Raw genomic sequence first — 21,870 nt, 5'->3', positions numbered from 1 at the left:
TTTTTAAAAAATTTTTTAAAAAAGGGTTTAAACCCCAAAAAAGGGGGTTTTTTTTTTTAAAAACCCCCCCTCCCCAAAAACACCCCTTTTTTTTTTTTAAAAAAAATTTTAAAAATTTTTAAAAAGGGGAAAAAAAAAAAATTTTTTTTAAAAAGGGTTTTTTTTTTTAAAACCTTTTTTAAAAAAAAAGGTTTTAAAAAAAAATTTTTAAAAAATTTTGGTTTTTTTTAAAAAAAAAAAAAACCCCCAAAAATTTTTAAAAAAAAAAAAAAAAAAGGGGAAATTTTTTTTTGGGGGGGTTTTTTTTTCCCGGAAGGTTTCCCCCGGGGTTTTTTTTTTTTTTTTTTTAAAAATTTAAAATAAAAAAAAAAAAATTTTGGGCGGGGGGAAAAAAAAATTTTTCCAAAAGGGTTTTTCCCCCCCCTTAAAAAACCCCAAAAAGGGAAAAAATTTTTTTTTTTTTAAAAAAAATTTTTTTTGGGGGGGAAACCTTTTTAAAAAACCCCTTTTCAAAAAAATTTTAAAATTTTTAAAAAATTTTTTTTAAAAAAAAAAAAAAATTTTGGTTTAAAAAAAAATTTTTTTCCTTTTTCCCTTTTTTTGGGGTTTTTTTGGAAAACCCAAATTTTTAACCAATTTTTTTTTTAAAAAAAAAAAAAAAAAAACCCCTTAAAAAAAAAAAGGGCCAATTTTTGGGGAAATTTTTCCTTTTTTAAAAAATTTTAAAAAGGGAAAATTTAACATTTTTTTCTTTTTTCCCTTTTTTTTTTTTGGGGCCAAAAAACCCAAATTTTTTCCCAAAAATTTTCCCCCCCCAAAAAAAAAAATTTTCCCTTTTTTTTTTTTTTTTAAAAAAAAAATTTTTTTTTGCCCTTTTTTTTTTTTTAAAAAAAAAAAAAATTTTTTTTAAAATTGAGGAAAAAAACCCCAAAATTTAAAAAATTTTTTTTGGGGAAATTTTTAAAAAAAACCCCTTTAAAAATTTTTCCCTTTTTAAAAAACCGGGGGGGGAAAAAAAAAAAAAAAAAAAAATTTTTTTTTTGGGGGAAAAATTTTTAAAAAAAAAATTTTTTTTTTTTTCCCCCAAAAAGGCTTTTAAAAAATTTTTTTTGGGAAAATTTTTTTAAAAAATTTTTTTTTAAAAGGGGGGGTTTTTTTAAATTTTTTTTTCCCCTTTTTTTTTTTTCCCAGAAACCTTTAAACCTTTTGGTTTTAAAAAATTCCCCCTTTTTTTTTTTGGGGTTTTTTTTTTTGGGGCCCAATTTTTTTTTTCCCTTTTTGGGAAATTTTTTTGGGGGTTTTTGGGAAAGGGAAAAAATGCCCCCAAAAAAAAAAAGGGGCCGGAAGGAAAAAACTTTTTAAAAGGGCCCCCGGGGTTTATTTAAAAAAAAAAAGGTTTTTTTTAAAAAAAAAAAAAAGGGGGAAAAAATTTTAAAAAAGGAAACCCAAAAGGGGGGAAAAATTTTTTTTAAAAAAAAAACCCTTTTTAAAAAAAAATTTTTTTTTTTTCCCCCTTTTTTTTCCAAAAAAAAAAGGGGGGAAAAAAAGGGGTTAAAGGGGAAAAAAAAGGGTTAAAAAAAAAAAAAAAAAAAGAAAAAAAAAACCCCCCCAAAAAAAAAATTTAAAAAAAAAAAAAAAAGGAAAAAAAAAAAACCAAAAAAAAACCCCAAAAAAAAAAAAAAAAATTTAAAATTTTCCCCAAAAAAAAACCCCCAAAAAAAAAATTTTAAAAAAGGGGCCTTTTTTTTTTTTTAAAACCCCAAAAAAAAAATTTTTCCCCCTTTTTTTAAAAAATTTTTTTTTCCCCCCTTTTTTCCCCCCCCCCCAAAAAAAAAATTTTTTTTTTCCCCCTAAAAAAAAGGGTTTTTTTTTCAAAAAAATTTTTTTTTTTTTTAAAAAAAATTTGGAAAAAAAAAAGGGGGAAAAAAAAAATTTAAAAATTTTTAATTTTTTTTCCTTTTTTTTTAATTTTCCTTTTTTTTAAAAAAGGCCCCCCAAATTTTTTTTTTGGGTTTTTTTTTTTGGGGGTTTTCATAAGGGGAAAATTTTTTTTTTTTCCCCCCCCTTCAAAAATTTAAATTTTTTTAAAAAAAAAAAAAATTTTTTTAAAAAAAAAGGGGGGGTTTTTTTTTTGTAATTTTCATGAAAAAGGGAAGGTAATTTCCATAGTTTTTTTTTTAAAGGGACTTTTTGCCCCAGAAAAAGAATAAATATTTAAATTCTTTTGGGAATTTTAAAATGTGTATTACAACATTTAATAATGGTTTTAGAGAAAGTTTCAATGCTTGTTAAACCCGAAGAAAATAAACAAAAATGTAACATTATATCCCTAAAAGTAACAAAAAAAAACAAGTTTGTAATTTTCATTCCCTGCAAAATACTAAATCACTTTTAAATATATTTATTGAAAAAAAGGAAGAAAAGAAGGGAAAATGGGAATAATTTGGCCAAAAGAGTATCTTGCTGAAAAAATATAAAAGAATACAAAGATAAAAAACATTTTTTGGGAAAAAAAATTAAAGCATTTCTGGGGCATTATGGGCCTTTTAAAAAATTATTTAAAAGCTCCCCTTTAAAAACCTTTTCTTTAAAACAGTAAACCCTTACTTATAGCAAAAACGGTTATAGCGAACTTCCGGGTTTTAAAGGAAAATTTATTTTGGGCCCAAAATTTTCCCTTCTTTTTTTTAATATAAAAATATACGGGTTTTACCCAACCGGTTATAAAGAAATTTTCCTTAATTTAAAAAACTCATTTCTTAGTCCCCCAAATTTTGTTAAAAGTGCCCTTTAAAAATTTCACTTTTTAAAAGAACTCCAAAAATCGGCTATACGTAAAAAAATCCCGCATTTTTAAAATGGCCCCGGAAAAAAACTCGCGGAATTTTTCCTTTATTGTTTATGTAATTCAAAAAATGGGAAAAGAATTTGTATAGAAGTAGAATAGTTTTCTTGAGTTTTTGTCCAAAAAAGAAAAAAACCCTAAATTTCCCTTTTTTTCTATGATTTCCCTTTTCTTTAATAGTTTTGCTCGAGTAAAATAATTATCGGTTTTCAACATTATATCACACATGCTTGCAAACATAATCCATAGAAAACTACAAAGTATGCTTGATTGAAATGAAAAGGAAATCTATATATTTCATAAGTTAAAGTCACCCTTATTTTAATATAAAAAGGAAGAAAAATGGAAAAATCTTTGTTTATTTTATTCATTGAAAAGGGAAAACGAAAAACAAACTGAGTTTTAAGAAACAAAAATATGATTTTTTTGAAAAATTGAGAAAGAGAGTAAAACTAAAAAATGAAATAAAGCAAAGGATTTTCAAAAAATTCCAAAAAAATGTACGCTCTCGGGTATTGTGTCTAAAAAAAGAAATAAATGACTAATTATTCTTAAATCAAAATGCTCTTTCAAATGGCGGACGATGTTTAACAATCAGTTCGTTATAATGTAAATCTGTTCGCTATAAAAACTCCTGATACAAGGAACCAATTCGCTATATGCTTACAAGGAACTCCGGATATAAGGAACAGATTTTGAATGTCCCAATGAGTTCGTTATAAGCGGAGTTTACTGTACAGTGACATTAAATCATTACAGCAACAATTAATACATTGTACCTTAATATAACATTTATGAGATCAGTCTAGCACTTACAAACATCACAGGCTGTTCTAGCTTCATTTTGATGTACGATCTTCGTCTGCACATTTTTGACATAATTCATATCCTGCATTTGGTTTAACCATTCCCTCTGCACAATTCTCACATGAAATTGTACCTTCTTGGCCAGGACCACATTGAGCTGTAATTAAACTAAACTTCTAAAGAAAAACAAGATAGTTATTTTGAAATTTTTTTAAACATGTTCTCAATATTGTTAATAAACAAATCCATGATCATCTCAGTCTTTTGGTGAAAAATTATAAATGCTGAACATTTTTTCTAGTACAAGCAAGTTAGATTAATGTAATTAAACTATTTAACAAGAGAAGTTTGATTGTCCTAATATGGTTCACTTAAGAATTTTTTGGCCCTGAAATTGTTCACCTGAAAACTGTTGTTTGACAAGGGCATAATGTCTAAAATATGAAGGTCACTTAATCACAATGAAGATTTTCCATGGTCAAAATTTTATTTCAAACACAAAAACTGACCAGCAACTGTTGTCTAAACTATAAGAAAAAAGCTGGAAAAAAATCAACAGGTCACTGGGTTGTGACCCAAGAATGAAATTAAAAACAAAACTGTACCTCTATAAAATATTTGAGAACCATAGGTAAAGATTTACAAAGATTTGTTAGTGGGCCAGGCTTTACATCTTATAACAAATATTCTTGACCAAAAAAGTGCAGTAAAGAGATGGAAACATTGCACTGTTGTGGGCCAGGCTTTACATCAAATAACAAATATTCTTGCATTAAAAAATGCAGTAAAAAGGAAGATTTGGGGAAAAAAAAAATTTTTTAAAAAACCTTGGTTTTCATTTTTTTGGTTTACTCAAGATTTCCATTAAAATTTTGCTGACTGCAATTACAATTTTATTTTTCAAATCAAAAATTTAAACTCCGCAATCATTCCCTGAAAAACATTTGGGCAAAAACTGGTTTTTTAATACAAAAGTAATTTAAAAAGCCCCAAAAGCCTGCCTTAAAACATATTCTTTTTTTGCACCTTTTTAGTGCATTAACATTTTCACTAAGGCCTCACCTGGCCATACTGGTTTCAGGCTTCACATGCATGAATTGCTTGAATTCTAATTCTCAAAACTAATTAACAATTTTGTTGATCAAACTTACTCTGACAGTCATCAAAACTGGTACTTCCCTCACCAAACAGTATTAAGATTGTTTTCCACAGTCTATACATTCAGTTTTTTCTTGGTTTATCTTGATAAGTCTTTTTAGGACATAGTGTACATTGACTCCCATCAATCTTTTAGATCCTGCTGGGCAGTTACCTACAAGCAAAATAATTCTGTTGAATAAAAATTGTGAAATTGAAAAAAAAAGAAACTATTACATATGTAATGTATTGAATTTCTTTTCTACTCAATTAACATTTACACTGCTTAATTAACATTTATCCTGCTAAAGTAACCTTTTAACCTGCTTAATTAACATTTATCCTGCTAAATTAACATTTATCCTGCTAAATTAACATTTATCTGCTAAATTAACATTTACCCTGCTAAATTAACATTCACCCTGCTAAATTAAAATTTTACCATGCTAAATTAACATTTGTCCTGTAAAATTAACATTTGACCTATTAAATTAACATTTATCCTGCCTAAATTAACATTATCCCAGGGTAAAAAAAATCATTGCTGTTAAAACTGACCTTTACTGTTGCCAAATTTTCTCGTAACCCAGCTAAATTAAATTAAACACTGCTAAATTAACCTTGACCCTACTACCTTAACCTTTACCTTGATAAATCAACATTTACCTTCATGAATAAAAGTTAACCCTGCCTTAATTAACCTTTACCTTAAGTATGTTAACCTTTACCTTGTTAAATCAACCTTTTACCTTAATGAATAAAAGTTAACCCTTCTTCATTTGACATTCACCTTACTAAGTTAACCTTTACCTTGTTAAATCAACCTTTACCTTAATGAATAAAAGTTAACCCTGCTTAATTAACCTTTACCCTCCTTTAACCCTAACCCTGGTAAGTTATCATAAGCTTTGCTAAAAAAATAAACCCATACGCTGCTAAATTAAATTTACCCTTCACTCTGCTAAATTAACCTTATCTTTGCTAATTTACTCTTACCCTGCTAAATAAACCCTTTTGCTGCTAAATAAACCCTTTTCCTACTAAATAAATCCTAGTTCTGCTTAATTAATCTGAGCTCTGATAAATTAACCTTTGCTCTGCTAAATTAACCTTAGCTCTGATAAATAAACCTTAGCCAAGGCTAAATAAACCATAGCCATGCTAAATTAACCTTAACTCTCTTAATTAAACCCCAGCCTGTTAAATTAACCTTAGCTTTACTAAATTTACCCTTACCCTGCTAAATAAACCCTAGCACTGCTAAATAAACCCTAACACAGCTAAATAAACCCTAGCACTGCTAAATAAACCCTAGTGCTGCTAAATAAACCCTAGCACTGCTAAAACAAGAGGGCCATGATGGCCCTGAAGTCGCTCACCTGTGCATAGGCCCCCGGAGCGGGGCTAGTATAAAGCCCGGGGCTTTTATTTGAACAAACTTTGTAGACAACCATTAGAAGATGTTTCATGCTAAACATCTAAGGTCTAGCTGGTTGGGATTTTTAAAAGAAGATTTTTTTAAGTTTTTTCTTTACACATATAGTTAAAAACAATGACACACCTGGGGCGGGCCAATTTTGACTCCAGGGCTTTTATTTGAACAAACTTTGAAGACACTTACTAGAAGATGCTTCGTGCTTAATATCTAAACTCTACCTATTTGAGTTTTTTCAAAGAAGATTTTTCAATTTATGCTATAGTTTTACACATATAGGGAAAATGAATGACCTCCGGGGTGGGGCCAATTTTGACCCCAGGGCTTTTATTTGAACAAACTTTGTAGACAATCACTAGAAGATGTTTCATGCTTAATATCTAAACTCTAGCTATTTGGTTTTTTCCAAAGAAGATTTTTTAAGTTTTTCCTTTACACATATAAGGAAATTTGGAAAATCACTGACCTCCAGGGCCGGGCAAATTTTGACCCCAGGGCTTTTATTTGAACAAACTTGGTAGACACCCAGTAGAAGATGTTTCATGCTAAATATCTTAGCTCTAGCTCTTTGGGTTCTTTAAAAGAAGATTTTTGTATTTTCTGATCGCAGATCAGTAAATACATAGCTAACATCCACGGTCTAACACAAAATTTCCTAACAGACCTAACAACGCAAAGTAGTTCTCACTCAAAACTGCTTAAAAACCAGCAATTTAAAAGAAAGAACAATTTTTTGTTACACGTGTCCAACAAATTACTACACATTCAAACTTTAAAAGTAGCGTTGGCTTATAGAAATGTCAATAAATGCACACTCACAAATTACGCGGATGAATATGATTTTAATCAATGAAAATGCTATTTTAGCGATGTCGATTACCGAATACTACGCAAATAAATCTGACTGCCGAGTAGTTGAATATATAATTTCTACATGTTGGACTGTTTGGGTGAGAAGATTTTTGCTAAATTATTTACTTCAATTTTAAACAACAGGTTTACCCTGAACAAAATACCTCGAAATTACCCTAACCCGAAATGCAATGGAAATTCTAAATTTAGAATGACTTGATTTTATTCAGCCCCGAACTGCAATGGAAATTCTAAATTTAGAATGACTTTATTTTATTCAGCCTCTGTTTTTATAACTTCTCCGTGGTGCAGGGGTAACGCGCTTGTTTAGTGTGTGAGAGGTCTGGAGTTCAAATCCCAGTCCAGTCAACATTTTTTAAAATTCTTATTTTAGTGTCTTTGTTAATGAAATAGCCACGATATGCAAGGATAAAGTGTGGCTATCATAAAAAATGAACATAAATGATTTTTTGATGCAACTCTAGTTATGCAAAATTCCGTATGTATCAAACTCTGGTGCCCTGCAAAATGAATTATAGTACATAACAAGAAAAGCATTGATGCAAAGCATCAAAGGGCGTCCAAGCAAGAAATGCAGCAGGTGAAGATGAACTAGTAGATATATGATTATAAACTTTTCAATGGTTAATTGGTTTTTACCAGAATTGTAAATCACTTATGAATGAACGGACAAAAGACATTGTTCATTATAAACTTTGATTGGCATGCTAGAGATTAGAATATTACTTGTTATTTCTTTATGATCGTGGTTATTAATAGCCACGGATATACATGTATACAATCATTTATAATCCATATGTGTAATGCATGATCAACACCACACTTGTGTAATTGTCCCTTATTATGTTATCGCCATTAGCGAAGACCCCCTCTAAAGGTATCTGTTCACACTAATCTTACTAACAATATGACACTGGTTACATTACCATGTTGATCATGTTGAGCATAATTGTTTATTATACAATAATTGTAATATCTATTTTAATAAAAAATACAGACTTTATGAATATTGTTTTCTTTTCTTTTTTGTGTTTTATGTGCTATTTTAATACTGAGTTTTTACGTTAACTACTATTTTAAAAATTCAATTGTCATATTGACCGACGATTATAAGTAAAATCTTAACTGGAAAAAGGCAGTAAATTATGGTTAATCTTTCAATATATAATTATTGTTTATTCTTAAACCATATACATGTACATTTGTATTTTTCTTTATCATTTTTTAAATTATCAATCAATTGAATAATTCATAAAATCTAATTTGTAACTTTGAATAATTCCTCGGCATCTTTACTTAACACGAATAACAAATTAAATAAAATGTTTCAAAGTTGATAGTGTCATATTAATACCATAAAAATGTACATTTTTTCTCAATTATTGTACATATTTATTGTTTTATCTCATATAGATAAAATAAAACATGCTATTGTTGTTGTTGGTTTTTTTTTCGAATTGTATGTTTATGTATAACGATAATCAATAAATTTGAGAGTTGATCTGTTTTTATTAATTATTGTAACCAAACTAAGTGACAAACATTCATGTTGAAAAAAACTTATATAACTGTAAAATATTTGTTCTATTCTGTAACGATATCAAACATCTACTACAAAACCGGGAGAGACCGGACAATAAACGTGTGGTACTATTCACCGGTCACTAGTAAATCCCGGTCAAAAAAGACCATGAGAGACCGGGAATTACCGATAGGGGTACATCCCTCTATAAATAGATTTTCGGTATATTTAGGTCATCAACTCATCATGGATACATGTACCATAATAACCCACTGTGTACTACAAAATGATAAATAAAAATACCCCGAAGAGCGCGATTTATTGACGGAAAAGGTTATTTCATTTGAAAATATTTGCATTGCGAAATTCTCCAGTTCGCTATTCATTGTATATATCGCGACATTTCATTTTTAATTAATAATCAAGCACCCTCATACTGATCGGAATGATCGGCTTTTATTATGTCCGACTAAAAGGCTCGAGAAGTTGCTGTCGCCCTTTCACAAAATCTGATTTCATTCCATAAGAGGCGCCGCGCTTCGCGCAAAATAAACTTATACAGGAAAACACATACAGATATACAGTACGATTTAGATTGCAAAGATCAGAAAATACCACAGAGCTTGCAGCCCTTTGATTTAAGTTTTTACTATATGTATATATGGAAAATCAAAAACCCCCTGGGGTGGGGCCAACTTTGACCCCAGGGCTTTTATTTGAACAAACTTGGTAGACATCCATTAGAAGATGTTTCATGCTAAATATCTTAGCTCTAGCTCTTTTGGTTCTTTAAAAGAAGATTTTTTAAAGTTTTTACTATATGTATATAGGGAAAATCAATGACCCCCTGGGGCGGGGCCAATTTTGACCCCAGGGCTTTTATTTGAACAAACTTGGTAGACACTCACCAGAAGATGTTTCATGCCAAAAATCTAAGCTCTAGCTCCTTGGGTTTCTTAGAAGAAGATATTTTAAGTTTTTTCTTTTGGTTGCCATGGCAACCAGAGTTCTGCATGGAATTAAATTCTTTGAACAATTTTCAAAGGTGACCACCAAAGGAACATTCCTGTGAAGTTTGGATGAAATTGGCATAGTGGTTTATGAGGAGATGTCATTTAAAGTAAAAGTTTACGGACAACGGACGACGGACGGACGTCGGATGAAAAGCCATCACAAAAGCTAACCCTGTCACTTTGTGACAGGTGAGCTAAAAACACTAGCACTGCTAAATAAACCTAGCGCTGCTAAATAAACCCTAGCACTGCTAAATAAACCCTAGTCCTACTAAATTAATCCTAGCTCTGCTAAATTAACCAACGTTCTGCTAAATTAACCTTAACTCTGCTAAATAAACCCTAGCCAAACTAAATTAACCCTTATCCTGCTAGATTAACCCTAACCAAACTAAATTAATCCTAGCTCTGCTAAAGAATTGCTGGTTTGCCTTACTGGCTATCATATACCTGTCAGGTATCACTGTCATAATTTAAACAGTTTGAGAACATTATATTTAATGAAACACTGTCACCTTGAGTAATTCAGTACCGAAAACTTTTATATGCCTGTATCAAATAAGCATGGAAATATGATTTTACTATAAATATACCTGTATTTGTTATATATCACTCTATTTAGAACCTCCTGTATGTTACTTGGGTTACATTTTATTCAGTTTTAAAACAGTATTCAGGTGTTGTATTTTTATGTAATATTAGCAAAACACAGAATATGTAATGATCATCGGGTAAAGATTATTTTATACATTTTCTATGTAAGTAAATGACATACGTATTGTGCACTGTTCAGCTGATTTAGATCCAACATTACTGGCTACATATCCAGGTTTCACTGTTTCACATTCTACACATGAACCAAATCTGTCATCATCACCTTTAAAACTCTCTATTGGACAACTCTCACATTGTAGTGTGTCTGCATTATATTGTTTCCCTCCGGGACAAGTTGCTAAAATAAATGTAGAAAAAAAATCCTGGATGTGCTTTCTGATTATAATTTTAAATGTTGTTATTATAGGTATTGTCACAACTTTAAGGCTTTAATGGTGTTTGTAGTAGACCCATAAATCCCCTCTATTAGCAGTCACTATATTGATACAACACACTAATTGATAACTAATAAGGAATTAATTTAAAATGTTGTCACAATACATAATAGTGACATGATGTGATAAACTTTTACTGAAACATAAAACATTTCTCCCATGGTCAGATGAGTTAATGAACCCTTACGTTTACAAAGTGAAGATTTATCTGTTCCTGTTTGTTCAGTGCCATAAACAATGCCATTTGTAGTTCCACATGGAATACATTGTACTTGCGAGTTTGGATATTCAACTTCAGAGTAATAATCCATGTCACAATCAGTGCATACATTATCCTTCAGATATTGGCCTGCTACGCACTTTGCTGTAAAATCGTAAAATAACAAATAATTCAATTTCATTTTATATTTATTCCTACCAATAGAAGACTCTTTTGTCATATTTATATTTATGTTTGGTAAGACAAAGTTAAAGGGACTTGAATTCATGATAGTGAAACTGTTTATATCCAATGGAAAAAAAAAACAACCTCAACAGCTTTTATACAACCAGCCTATTTTTATCAGTGAAACTTGGTTTAAAATTTATGCTATTATTCAACATAATCTGACCTCATATTAATTCTGATAAAGATATGAAAGATGATTGTTTAATGAACAACTGAATTTTACAGTAATTATATTTAGCAAGCGCACACTGTTATATCTATAACATCTGGAGGGATTTCGTAATGCTATTTATTAGTTATAGCTACAATTGAGGGATATGAAATTATTAGAACATAATTTATGTTTATTTGAAGAAATAAAAGAAACATACGTAAAGTACACAAAGATTCACTGACTGCCCCTGTATTCTCGGTAGTTTTACTATCAGGACAGATAGTACAGTCCTCAAATCTAGCAGCACCAACATTCTCTTTATATGTCCCTCTTTCACATGGCTTACAAGTTGACTCCGAGAAAAACCGTCCAGCATCACATATAGCTGAATAAAACAAACATTATAATGTCATATCCTTTAATCACTACAGAACCAGTTGTACTTTGAAAAATATAAGTTAATATAACTGTACTTGATTTCAACAAACTTACCAACAAAAATCAAACATTTTTCAGAGACAATGACACTATTTTGTGAGAAATGAGATAACATAAAAATATACATATACAGAAATAAAATGTGATAACACTCACGCAGACAATTTTCAACAGTTGTTGTTCCTTCAGTCTTTGTATTAGTAATTCGGCCATCTTTTGGTGGGCATGGCTTGCATTTATCAGTTGATAGTGGAAATTGTACTGGCTGGTAAAAGTTCAGGTCACAAGGCTCACATCCAGAGTCTGTGGAGACAAAGCCGGCCTCACATTTATCTGAAAAAAAATGAGAACTCAATCTTAATATAAACAAGACTTTGTTACCAAGTAAACAATGTCCTCATGCTGTTTTTAATTCAGTGCAAAATCTTGATAAATGCAACAATAAATTCATTATAGACATAAAATGAAACAACTTTTGGTATGTGTAAACAGAAATACATGTACATTATCACTGAAAATGAATACATAATGGCAGATAATTTGAAAATTATTTAAGATACTTATGTGACAAGATCATATTAAGGTCAAGGTCAATTAAATCTTCTTTAATATCTTGTCCCAAGGATTGTTGTGCACAGGTATGATGACAATACATTAACTACAAAGTTATAACCAATTAAAGCAAAAAAACTGTGAAATTACAATGATTTGACCATCAAGGTTAAGGTGATTGACAGTTCAAGGTCACACTGAGTTTTATTTGTTCTTAAGGTAGATGTGCTCAAGTATGAAGAGAATCCATCCTAATATATAACAAAGTTATAGCTGATGACAGCAAAAATCAAGCAAAATTAATTAACTTAACCTTAAAGGTAGGTCCATGAATGAGTCATGGTCAAGTTTAGTCTAGTCTACTTGAAGGTCTTGTCCAAAGGGTTGCTTTGACTATATATGAAGACAATCCATGAAATAATAAAACAAAATAAGGCCAACGTTAAAGTTTCTGGACAGCAATGCATCAAAAACTTGACAGTCACAATGAGTCAAAATTTTCCTTCAAAAAAGTCAGGCTAATCAATAAAAGATGATTTAAAAAAAGAGCTCAAGGCATTGAAACAGGGAAATGGAGATATAAAGATAAGAAAATGTCTTACAAACACTACAAGCATCAACACTTTCAGAACCAAGCTTGTCTGTTGTTGTCTCTTTCCCATTTTTATCAGGGCATTTCCTACAGTTATCAAACCTTGTATTACCAGCATTGTCTTTGTAGTAACCTCGTGCGCACTGCTCACATTTGTCTCCATTTAAAAATAATCCAGCTGGGCAGTACCCTTTAATAACACGAATAAAACATAATTAAGAATTATCCAGGCGGGCAGTGCCCTTTAAGCGTTAACCGGTATATACATAAAAACATTGCAGTTATGAAGAATGATTATTAGCAATCATTAAATCATGAAAGTCCATTACATTATGAATAATCCATATGGACAGTATACTATCTAATTATGAATAATCTATGAGCATTATCCTTTATTATATGGGCAGTACCCTCTAAATTATATAATGAATATACTATAAATATGAGCAGTACCCTTAAGTATGTGGGCATTACCCCCTAAATTATATAATGAATATACTATAAATATGAGGAGTACTCTTTATTATGTGGGCATTACCCCCTAAATTATATAATGAATATACTATAATTATGAGCAGTACCCTTTAATTACATTATTCAATTATCATGAAGAATGATACAAGTAGGCTGCACCCTTTAATTACATGAATAAATTACTACTGTTAAATAAGTTCACATAGATTTTGATTACCTAGAAGGACAAGATCAGCCCTGATCCATTTATTTTGACGACATGTACCTCACAATTGACAAGTGTAAGTATTGTCACATATATGAACACTGTTTATTTACTGGCTATTGCTTCACTTTACCTACGTCTTCATGTAAATGGCTACTAGGACAGATTTATAATTCTATTGCAACATTATGTTAGTATCATAAAACAATTGTACTAACGTGTGCATTTATCAGAAGTGGAACCTGGCCCTTCAGTGCCATAAAGATTAGGGCATGCTTTACATTGAGTGCTGGATGTTGGTGATTCATCGTCAGAATAAAAGTCTTGCGGACAGTCTTTACATATCCCGTCCTCTATAAACTGGCCTGCACGACATATAGCTGTAAAAAATACAGTAAAACTTAAAAGTCCTATGATATGTGCATGTATAAAGAACTATCTATCTCAATCATATTTATATATAACATTATCTATATAATATTTCAAACCACTGTAACATCACCTCTTAATATATAAAACTACTGTTAGAATCATATTTCTAATACATACACATCAAACTTGTGTTACATCATCTTATACATCAAACGTGTTCTTCATCACACTAGTTTACCAAAACACTGTAACATTACCTCTCTAATATATCAAACCACTGTTACTTCTATCTAATATCCTTTCGACGGCCATCCGCTATACCCGTAGGACGGCCAAAGCGTAACAAAACGTATCAAATTTTTCAAATTTCTGAAACCCAGTCTAATTTTACGACCTGACGTCCATAGCGTAGTAAAACGTATCAAAAATATACCTTTCTAGAAATGTAGCGTAAATCAGCGTAAAACTTGAATTTTGTGTCATGCAAACCTGTAAAAATCTCGTTTTTGTACATTCTGGTTATTTAATGTGTTTTTGAAAAATCAAAATATTACGCTATGGCTGTTCAACTGCATACGATAAACAACAAAGCCATACCGTATAACACTGTTAATATTACGTTCAACTGCAATAAACAGACTCACAATCCTTGTTTTTTAAAACAAGTTCTGAATGTTTTAAAACGGTAAATTTTACGTTATTTACCGTTATAGCCCATTAGAATAACCCGTTGAGTAAAATGTCCACAACGTTTTAAAACGTAATTATTGAAAATCAATGAAAATCAATTTTTCTCAGGAAGGGTGATTGATATTATGCTTTTCAACGTGAATTTTGTAAGTTCAACTCATTTTTGTTTCAAATAAGAGAACTGCTTACAGAAACTCCGTTTGATGTATCAATAAAAGCATTTTAAAGTACTTTACCATTTAGAAGATTTTCTTTAATTAATTTGGATATCGATTTGATTACCACATTAATTAAAATGTGTACTGTATATCTAAAAATTTACTTTATCTGTCAATAAAGGGCACTATACAATTAACATATTTGGTGTTTTTATTTGAACAACATTTAACAGAATGAAATAAATGAAAGGTAAACTTTAAGAATTTAGTCATTTAAAACTAAATTTTGGTGGCCTTCCTACGACAAAACAGTAGTGGCTTTCAGGAAGCCAAAATTTTATACCGGTTTATTACGTTATAGCCTTCTTATGACTATAGCCTCCGGCTTTTGAGAAGTCGATTTTTTGGTACGTTTTATTACGCTATGGACATCAAAAGGATATATGTAATTGTATGTTTGTTTTTCTTTATACTTGTATTATGATCTTAATGGCCAAAGTCCTTGCTGCATTAATTATAATTGACAATATAACATTTTCTAATTTACAGTTTGGATTCATACAAAGACAAGTCTTAAAACACAAACTAGGCAGACTAAATAGCTAAATATTTACATGTTCTTTCCTATGACAAAACACAATGTTTCATTTCTTAATAAAAGTTAAAAGGTTTCTACTAAGAAGCTTCTTAAAAATATAAACTGAACAATACATACGTATTTTACAATCCTCTGATGATGTGGCTCCCATCATGTCTGTTGTGTCTTCAGGACACTGTTTACAACGGTCAAATTGTGCTGTACCAACATTATCTTTATAAAAACCCCTCTCACATGGTACACACTGGTTCCCATTCTTTATCTCATAGCCAACAGGACAGTAGACTGAATAACAACAATAATTATATGTTAGAGCAAAAACACACACTATAATTATACAATTTCATTATACATGTAAAACGTATATTCAGACAGGTACATTAAGGTTGTAAAGTATTACATTGTTTATGGCTAAGGTCAGCATAGAAACAAAATACCTACAAAATACATGCAACCAATTACATATTCAGCTAACAATTATAAATCTTATGATATATCTGTATCATATATAGAGTACTAGTTGTGTACATACATTCACATATGTCTTTATTGTTAGCACCCTCTTCTCTTGTAGTCAAGTTACCAGGGCATGGTTCACACTTAAGTTCCAGCTCTTTGTCTTGATAAAACCCAACAGGACATTTCTTACACTCCATACTATCTTCCTTGTCAAAATAACTTCCCAGGTCGCAAATATCTGTAAAAGTAAACAAAAAAGTAAATATCACAATATCAATGTTTTGAAAATGCCTGATTTTCTTTGTCATGCAAATACTGCCTTAAAGATTAGCAAATATGTCTTTCTTGTTTTTGGCATTTGTAGCCCTTTTTTTCAAGTGTGTAAATATTTGTAGAATGCAATGCAAAACTCATTTTTATTTCAAACCTTTTTTTTTACAAAACAGATTGCCTTTTGAATTCATAATTTACAAATGATGTTTGTTTGAGGTTAAATTGCTTTTGATTGGCTAGATATTACCAGATATGGTGCAAAGCCATGAACAACTTGTTTCTTACAATAGACCATAAGACTTTACTTTTTGAGCTACATGCGACACAAGTTGAAAACTGCACATTTTTACTAAGTCAAGGGCCACAGAATAAATGCACAAACGAAACCCCTTGTGCACTGATCCACATGAGTATGAGCAACATTTCTGTAAAGCTTCATGACTCTAGGTCAAATACCTTTTGAGCTATGTGCGACACAAGTTGGAAATTGCAAATTTTTCTAAGTCAAGGGCAATAACTCTATAAATGCTCAATAAATCCACACAAAAATACCCAATTGCACAACTACCCATGCTGAGCAATATTCTTGTAAAGTTTCATGACTCTATATCAAATTCTTTATGAGCTATGTGCGACACAAAATGAGATGGAAGGCTGGAAGGAAGTCTGGCCAAAAAGGAATAAAGGGCCATTTCTTTCGTTATTTTCTTTCGTTTCTTAGAGGGCCAATGGCTCCTTACTCTATTGTTACGGAATGAACTCTATTGTTCCCTTTTATTCTGTTTACAGGTAGATGCCCCCAATCCCTATTTGGTAGTGCAGACATACTTATGAAATGGTATTTATGTGACTTTTCCTTTGATCTTTTAAGCCAATTCTAGTCAAACAAGGCTTTCAAAAGGACACACAAGTAAAACCGGAATGAATAAGATCAAAAAGAATTTACTGTTACCCATTGTCCTCCAATTTACACAAGTACCTCTGGGTTGTGCAGATGTACAAATGGAGGGACAAATTGACAAGGGTAAATCTAAATAACTCCCCTATAGTAGGGAGACACAAATAATTTGATAAAAACACAAACAAGGTCATAGCTAACATCTATAAAATAGTCTACTCATTGAAAACATCTGTTAAATTTAACTTACCCATTTTACAATCAGACACATCTTTGGCATGTTCATTCAAAAAAGTTGTCTTATTGTTAGGACATTTTTGACAATCATCGAAAGTCAGACTTCGCCAGTAGCCCCGTGGACACAATTCACACTGACTGTCTTCATCACTTCGTGCCTCTCCTGCTGGGCAGTCCACTGTAATATTATTGTTCTTATCTGATAAATCAATCCAGTTTTCAACAGAATTTTTCTCTGTTTGAAATTAATGAGAAATAGGTGATTCATGGGAACAAGGTGATTCATACCCCACCAGGAACTTTTGAAAAATAAGTGGTCTGAACCAATATTTGAACTCTACCTGCATTGTATAATTTATGGTGTTTAATCTGTCTATCAATAATTATAACAATAAATAGCCTATTTTCCAGAAACCATTTTTCTATTTTTAATAACAGTGAACTTGACCTTGACCCCATCCCAACTAGGGTCTTTATAAAAGCTTTCTGTATTCAAAACTTGCTGTATGCAAAATTTGATTGCTATATCTCATTCCTATATCTAGTTATTTCTTGAAACTATTTTTCTATTTTTAGTAATGGTGACATTGACCTTAAACTGAGGGGATCAAAATGCAATACTAACCTGGATATTCACATAAGTTTGCTACAAACCAAGTTTAATTACAATATCTCATTTCTAACTCTAGTTATTGTAAAGAAACTGTTTTCCTATTTTCAAAAAACCAGTGACATTGACCTTATTCCCAGGGGGGTCCAAAAAGCAATCCCAACCTGGGTCTTCATATAAGCTTGCTATATACAGTGTTCGAAATTAGCACTAGTCCTATAGCCCCTGGGCCCTGACTACTAAATTTCTCCTTGGGCTACCAACTTTTCAAAGTAACAAGCCTTGCCAGACTACTGTACTTTCAGAGGCAATATAAACAACTGTTTTGAACAAATGAATCGTGCTAGTGAAATGTCTTTTGGGCTATTGAATATTCCGATCTGGTAGTCTGACCAGCCTAGTGGTTTCAAATCCGAATTTCTTACACTGTATATACCAAGTTTGATTACAATATCTCATTCCTAATCTAGTTATCATCCAAAAAACATTTTTTCCTATTTCTAGTAACAGTGACCTTGACCTCAGGGGGTCCAAAAGCAATCCCAACAGGATTTTTCTCATAAGCAAGCAATCCATAAATCCCCTACCGGTTAAAACCCCATCAACATTCTGAAGGGCCATTGGCCATTCACTTATGTTTCAATTTTTCTATATACTAAGTAAATTTGTTGGAAAAGTTTTTTTAAAAATGATCACAGGAAACAGTTTTTATGAACAGACAGACAGACAGACTTAATGACACTCTGAAGTTAATATTTTAAACATCCATGTTACCAAAATATAACATTTTTAAAAGCAAAATTCTTAAAGAGGAGATAACTCTTGAATTAAAGATGCAATTTTATAAAAATTTTCAGCTCTTTTTGACTAATCACAAATATTGTTGTATTGTTGTTTTATGCCTATTTTTTGCCAAGGCAACCAATATTTTTTCAAAATAGGTAGAAAAGATAAGACATGCATAATCTCCAGACTGCCATCTAGCCATATGTCAAGTTTCATATAAATATTTCCAGTACTTTTTGAGTTAACACTGGATTCAGTTTATGTGTAATATTTGCCATATTTTCAGTCTATGTGTTGCCATAGCAACCAGAATTTTCAACATAGGAAGAAAAGAAAAAGACGTGCATAATTTCCAGACTGCCATCTACCCATCTTACAAGTTTCATAAAATATTTCTATTATTTTTTGCGTTAACACTGGATCCAGTTTATGTGTAAAATTTGCCATATTTTCTGTCTATGTGTGGCCATAGCAACCAGAATTTTCAACATAGGAAGAAAAGAAAAAGACATGCATAATTTCCAGACTGCCATCTACCCATATTACAAGTTTCATAAAAATATTTCTATTACTTTTTGCATTATCACTGGATCCAGTTTATGTGTAAAATTTGCCATATTTTCAGCCAATTTGTTGCCATAGCAACCAGAATTTTCAACATAGGAAGAAAAGAAAAAGACATGCATAATCTCCACACTGCCATCTATCCATATATCAAGTTTCATAAAAATATTTTCAGTACTTTTCAAGTTATCGCGGGACCCAGTTTTGTGGACGGACTGACAAACAGATGGACAGATGGATAGACAGACAGACGGACAGATGGTAAACCTAAAGTCCCCTCCGGTAAACCGGTAGGGGACTAAAGACTGACAGAGGGTAAACCTAAAGTCCCCTCCGGTAAACCGGTAGGGGACTAATTACAATAACTTATTCCAAACCCATATTATCACCTAGAAATGACTTCCTTTGTGGGAGTATAATGAAATTACACATTTGAAAACATTTACTTTGAAATATGATGTGTTTTTTAAACCAAAATACTGAAAGAATAAATGTTAGTAATATGCAAGAGCTTACAATAGGAGAGTGTGCTTCACTATTCTAAGATCTGTGTTGTGAAACAAGAGCATGAATAATGAAGAGTTATTTAAGTATAAAAAGGCAATAACTCTTTTAAAATCTTTGGTAGAGTTATGGGTCTTGGACAGTTACATCCTGTGTGAAAATTCAACGCATTACCTTCAGTAGTTTGGAGAATACCAACTAATACACAAAACTTATGCAGTTTACAATGACAATACCAACACAAGGGTGAGTACAATACCAAAATCAAATACTTTAATTTATCATAATTGGACATCAAATTTAGTCACAAGAACATAAAAAAAATATCATATGCAATTTGAATGTGAAAAAGAACAACTCAAAGTTGATGCAGATAACTTACCTTTACAATCATTTTCACTGTCCGATCCTTCACCTACAGTTTTGTACTCATTTTTACAGGGTACACAAAAATTCTTGCCTTCCTCATGCTGATAAAAATGTCTTCTGCAAGCAACACACTTCTCTTCAGCCTTGTCATAATATTGACCTGCTGGACATTTCACTAGAAAAGAAATAAATGCTTTTCTGTTACACTTTACTGGATTTCTCAAAATTGTTTTTTGTTACACTTTAATATTTTTGTTACACTTTACTGGATTGTTAAATGAAGTTTTCCTGTTTAAAACTTGGTTGATAATGAAACAATAAAATAAACTTTAAACTATACAGAATTAAGTGAAATGATTGGGTCATCCTGACTATTGTAGGACAAAAGCCCTCCCGGACAAAAGCCCTCTCGTCAAAACCTGACAAGGCGGACAAAAGCCCTCCAGTGAAAATGACACGGCAGACAAAAGTCCTCCTGTAAAAAAGACATGGTGAACAAATGCCCTCCCACATAAAAATGATTACTCCTATGTGAAGTAAAGATGAATAGGGTAATAAATGATGAAAAGAAGCTAAAATTATTTAACTTAAAAGTTAAAGACATTTATAATGTGCGTTGTAATGAGTCAATAACTTTTAAAAGTGACTTTGTTTTTAACAACATTAGTGTAAAAAGTTACCTCGCTAAACATTTCAGGAAAGTATTTTCAGAATAAAAGGTGGTTTTAGCTCATACACATACTTAGGCCAATTGATTATGTCCCCCTTGTTAATTTCTCATGACGGCTTTTGTCCGCCCAGTCATTTTCATGGGACTGCTTTTGTCAGCCCTCTTTTTTTCATGGGAGGGCTTTTGTCCACCTTGTCATATTTTGACAGGAGGACTCTTTTTTCTGGGAGGGCTTTTGTCCATTTCCTCATCCTGACACCAAGGCTCTTTGAAGAGCAAGTATGAGGAATGGAAGGGTTGACCAGCCAACAAGGCTCTAGACTAAGTTATTTATGAGAAAGGAATGAGCTGACATGTCATGGAGGCTCTTACAAAGTAAGTTATAAGGAACAGGCTGACAAGTTACCACAACTCTTTGAAGAGTTCCACCCACGTTCTATACAAAGTCATGTCACAAGGAATTACTAGGCTGCCCAGCCAACAAGGCTCTTTACAGATAATTTATGAGGAGTTGATAGGCTGCCAAGCCAACCAGGCCCTTATACAGTATGAGGAATTTGACAGTTGGTGATATCTCATATGGTTTATATATTCATTATCCCTCATGTACAGACTCAATCAAACTGAGTCTGCAATTCTCCTGAAATTTTGTTGTGATTTATGCTTCCGGGGGATCACTTTGTTTCCAGATTTTTATATAATGTTTCCATTTCTTTTAAGGATTCTTCATAGCTAAACCATACCCTGGTTGCTGATTTTCTTTCATATATAGATCAGGCATCATCTTTCATAATGATTAATGCAAAATAACTTTATTCCAGTTGATCATTTAAATTCTAATTTATTAGATATTCACAAACCTTTGCATTCATTTACATCTTTGGCACCTCTGCGGTATGTAACTTTTTCATCTGGGCATTTATCACACATTGTCTGGGCTTCATTCACTTGGTAGTGATCATAATCACATGGCATACACTCTCCATTATTCAGATAGTAGCCAGCAGAACATGGAACTAAAATGTATAATATGTTGTTGTTTTTATAAACATATTACAAGCGCTCCTACTATTTCACTAAATACAGCATACTTGCATATGAATATTAGCGAAGAGGTTTTCAGTTTGAGGGTCATATT

At 31.5% G+C, this 21,870-nt stretch overlaps 1 protein-coding gene across 1 annotated transcript in view; it reads right to left on the bottom strand.

Annotated features, from left to right (window-relative positions):
* The window catches only part of LOC132739315 (uncharacterized), a 75,622-nt gene that overhangs the window by 26,983 nt on the left and 26,769 nt on the right, over window positions 1–21,870 (bottom strand). Inside the window, exons 15-25 of the mRNA XM_060727002.1 lie at window positions 21,593–21,748; window positions 20,076–20,237; window positions 17,243–17,407; window positions 15,895–16,059; window positions 15,480–15,647; window positions 13,763–13,924; window positions 12,876–13,055; window positions 11,878–12,054; window positions 11,501–11,668; window positions 10,869–11,045; window positions 10,382–10,584 (exon numbers count right to left, since the gene is read on the bottom strand). Coding sequence (XP_060582985.1) covers window positions 10,382–10,584; window positions 10,869–11,045; window positions 11,501–11,668; window positions 11,878–12,054; window positions 12,876–13,055; window positions 13,763–13,924; window positions 15,480–15,647; window positions 15,895–16,059; window positions 17,243–17,407; window positions 20,076–20,237; window positions 21,593–21,748 — 1,883 coding nt within the window. The remainder of the gene's footprint in view (window positions 1–10,381; window positions 10,585–10,868; window positions 11,046–11,500; window positions 11,669–11,877; window positions 12,055–12,875; window positions 13,056–13,762; window positions 13,925–15,479; window positions 15,648–15,894; window positions 16,060–17,242; window positions 17,408–20,075; window positions 20,238–21,592; window positions 21,749–21,870) is intronic.

This window comes from Ruditapes philippinarum, unplaced genomic scaffold, assembly GCF_026571515.1.
Source record: "Ruditapes philippinarum isolate M1 unplaced genomic scaffold, ASM2657151v2 ctg157_1_1_1_1, whole genome shotgun sequence".
NCBI lineage: Eukaryota > Metazoa > Mollusca > Bivalvia > Venerida > Veneridae > Ruditapes > Ruditapes philippinarum.
The sequence above is the reverse complement of the archived record's forward strand: the minus strand, read 5'-3'. Positions and strand labels throughout refer to the sequence as shown.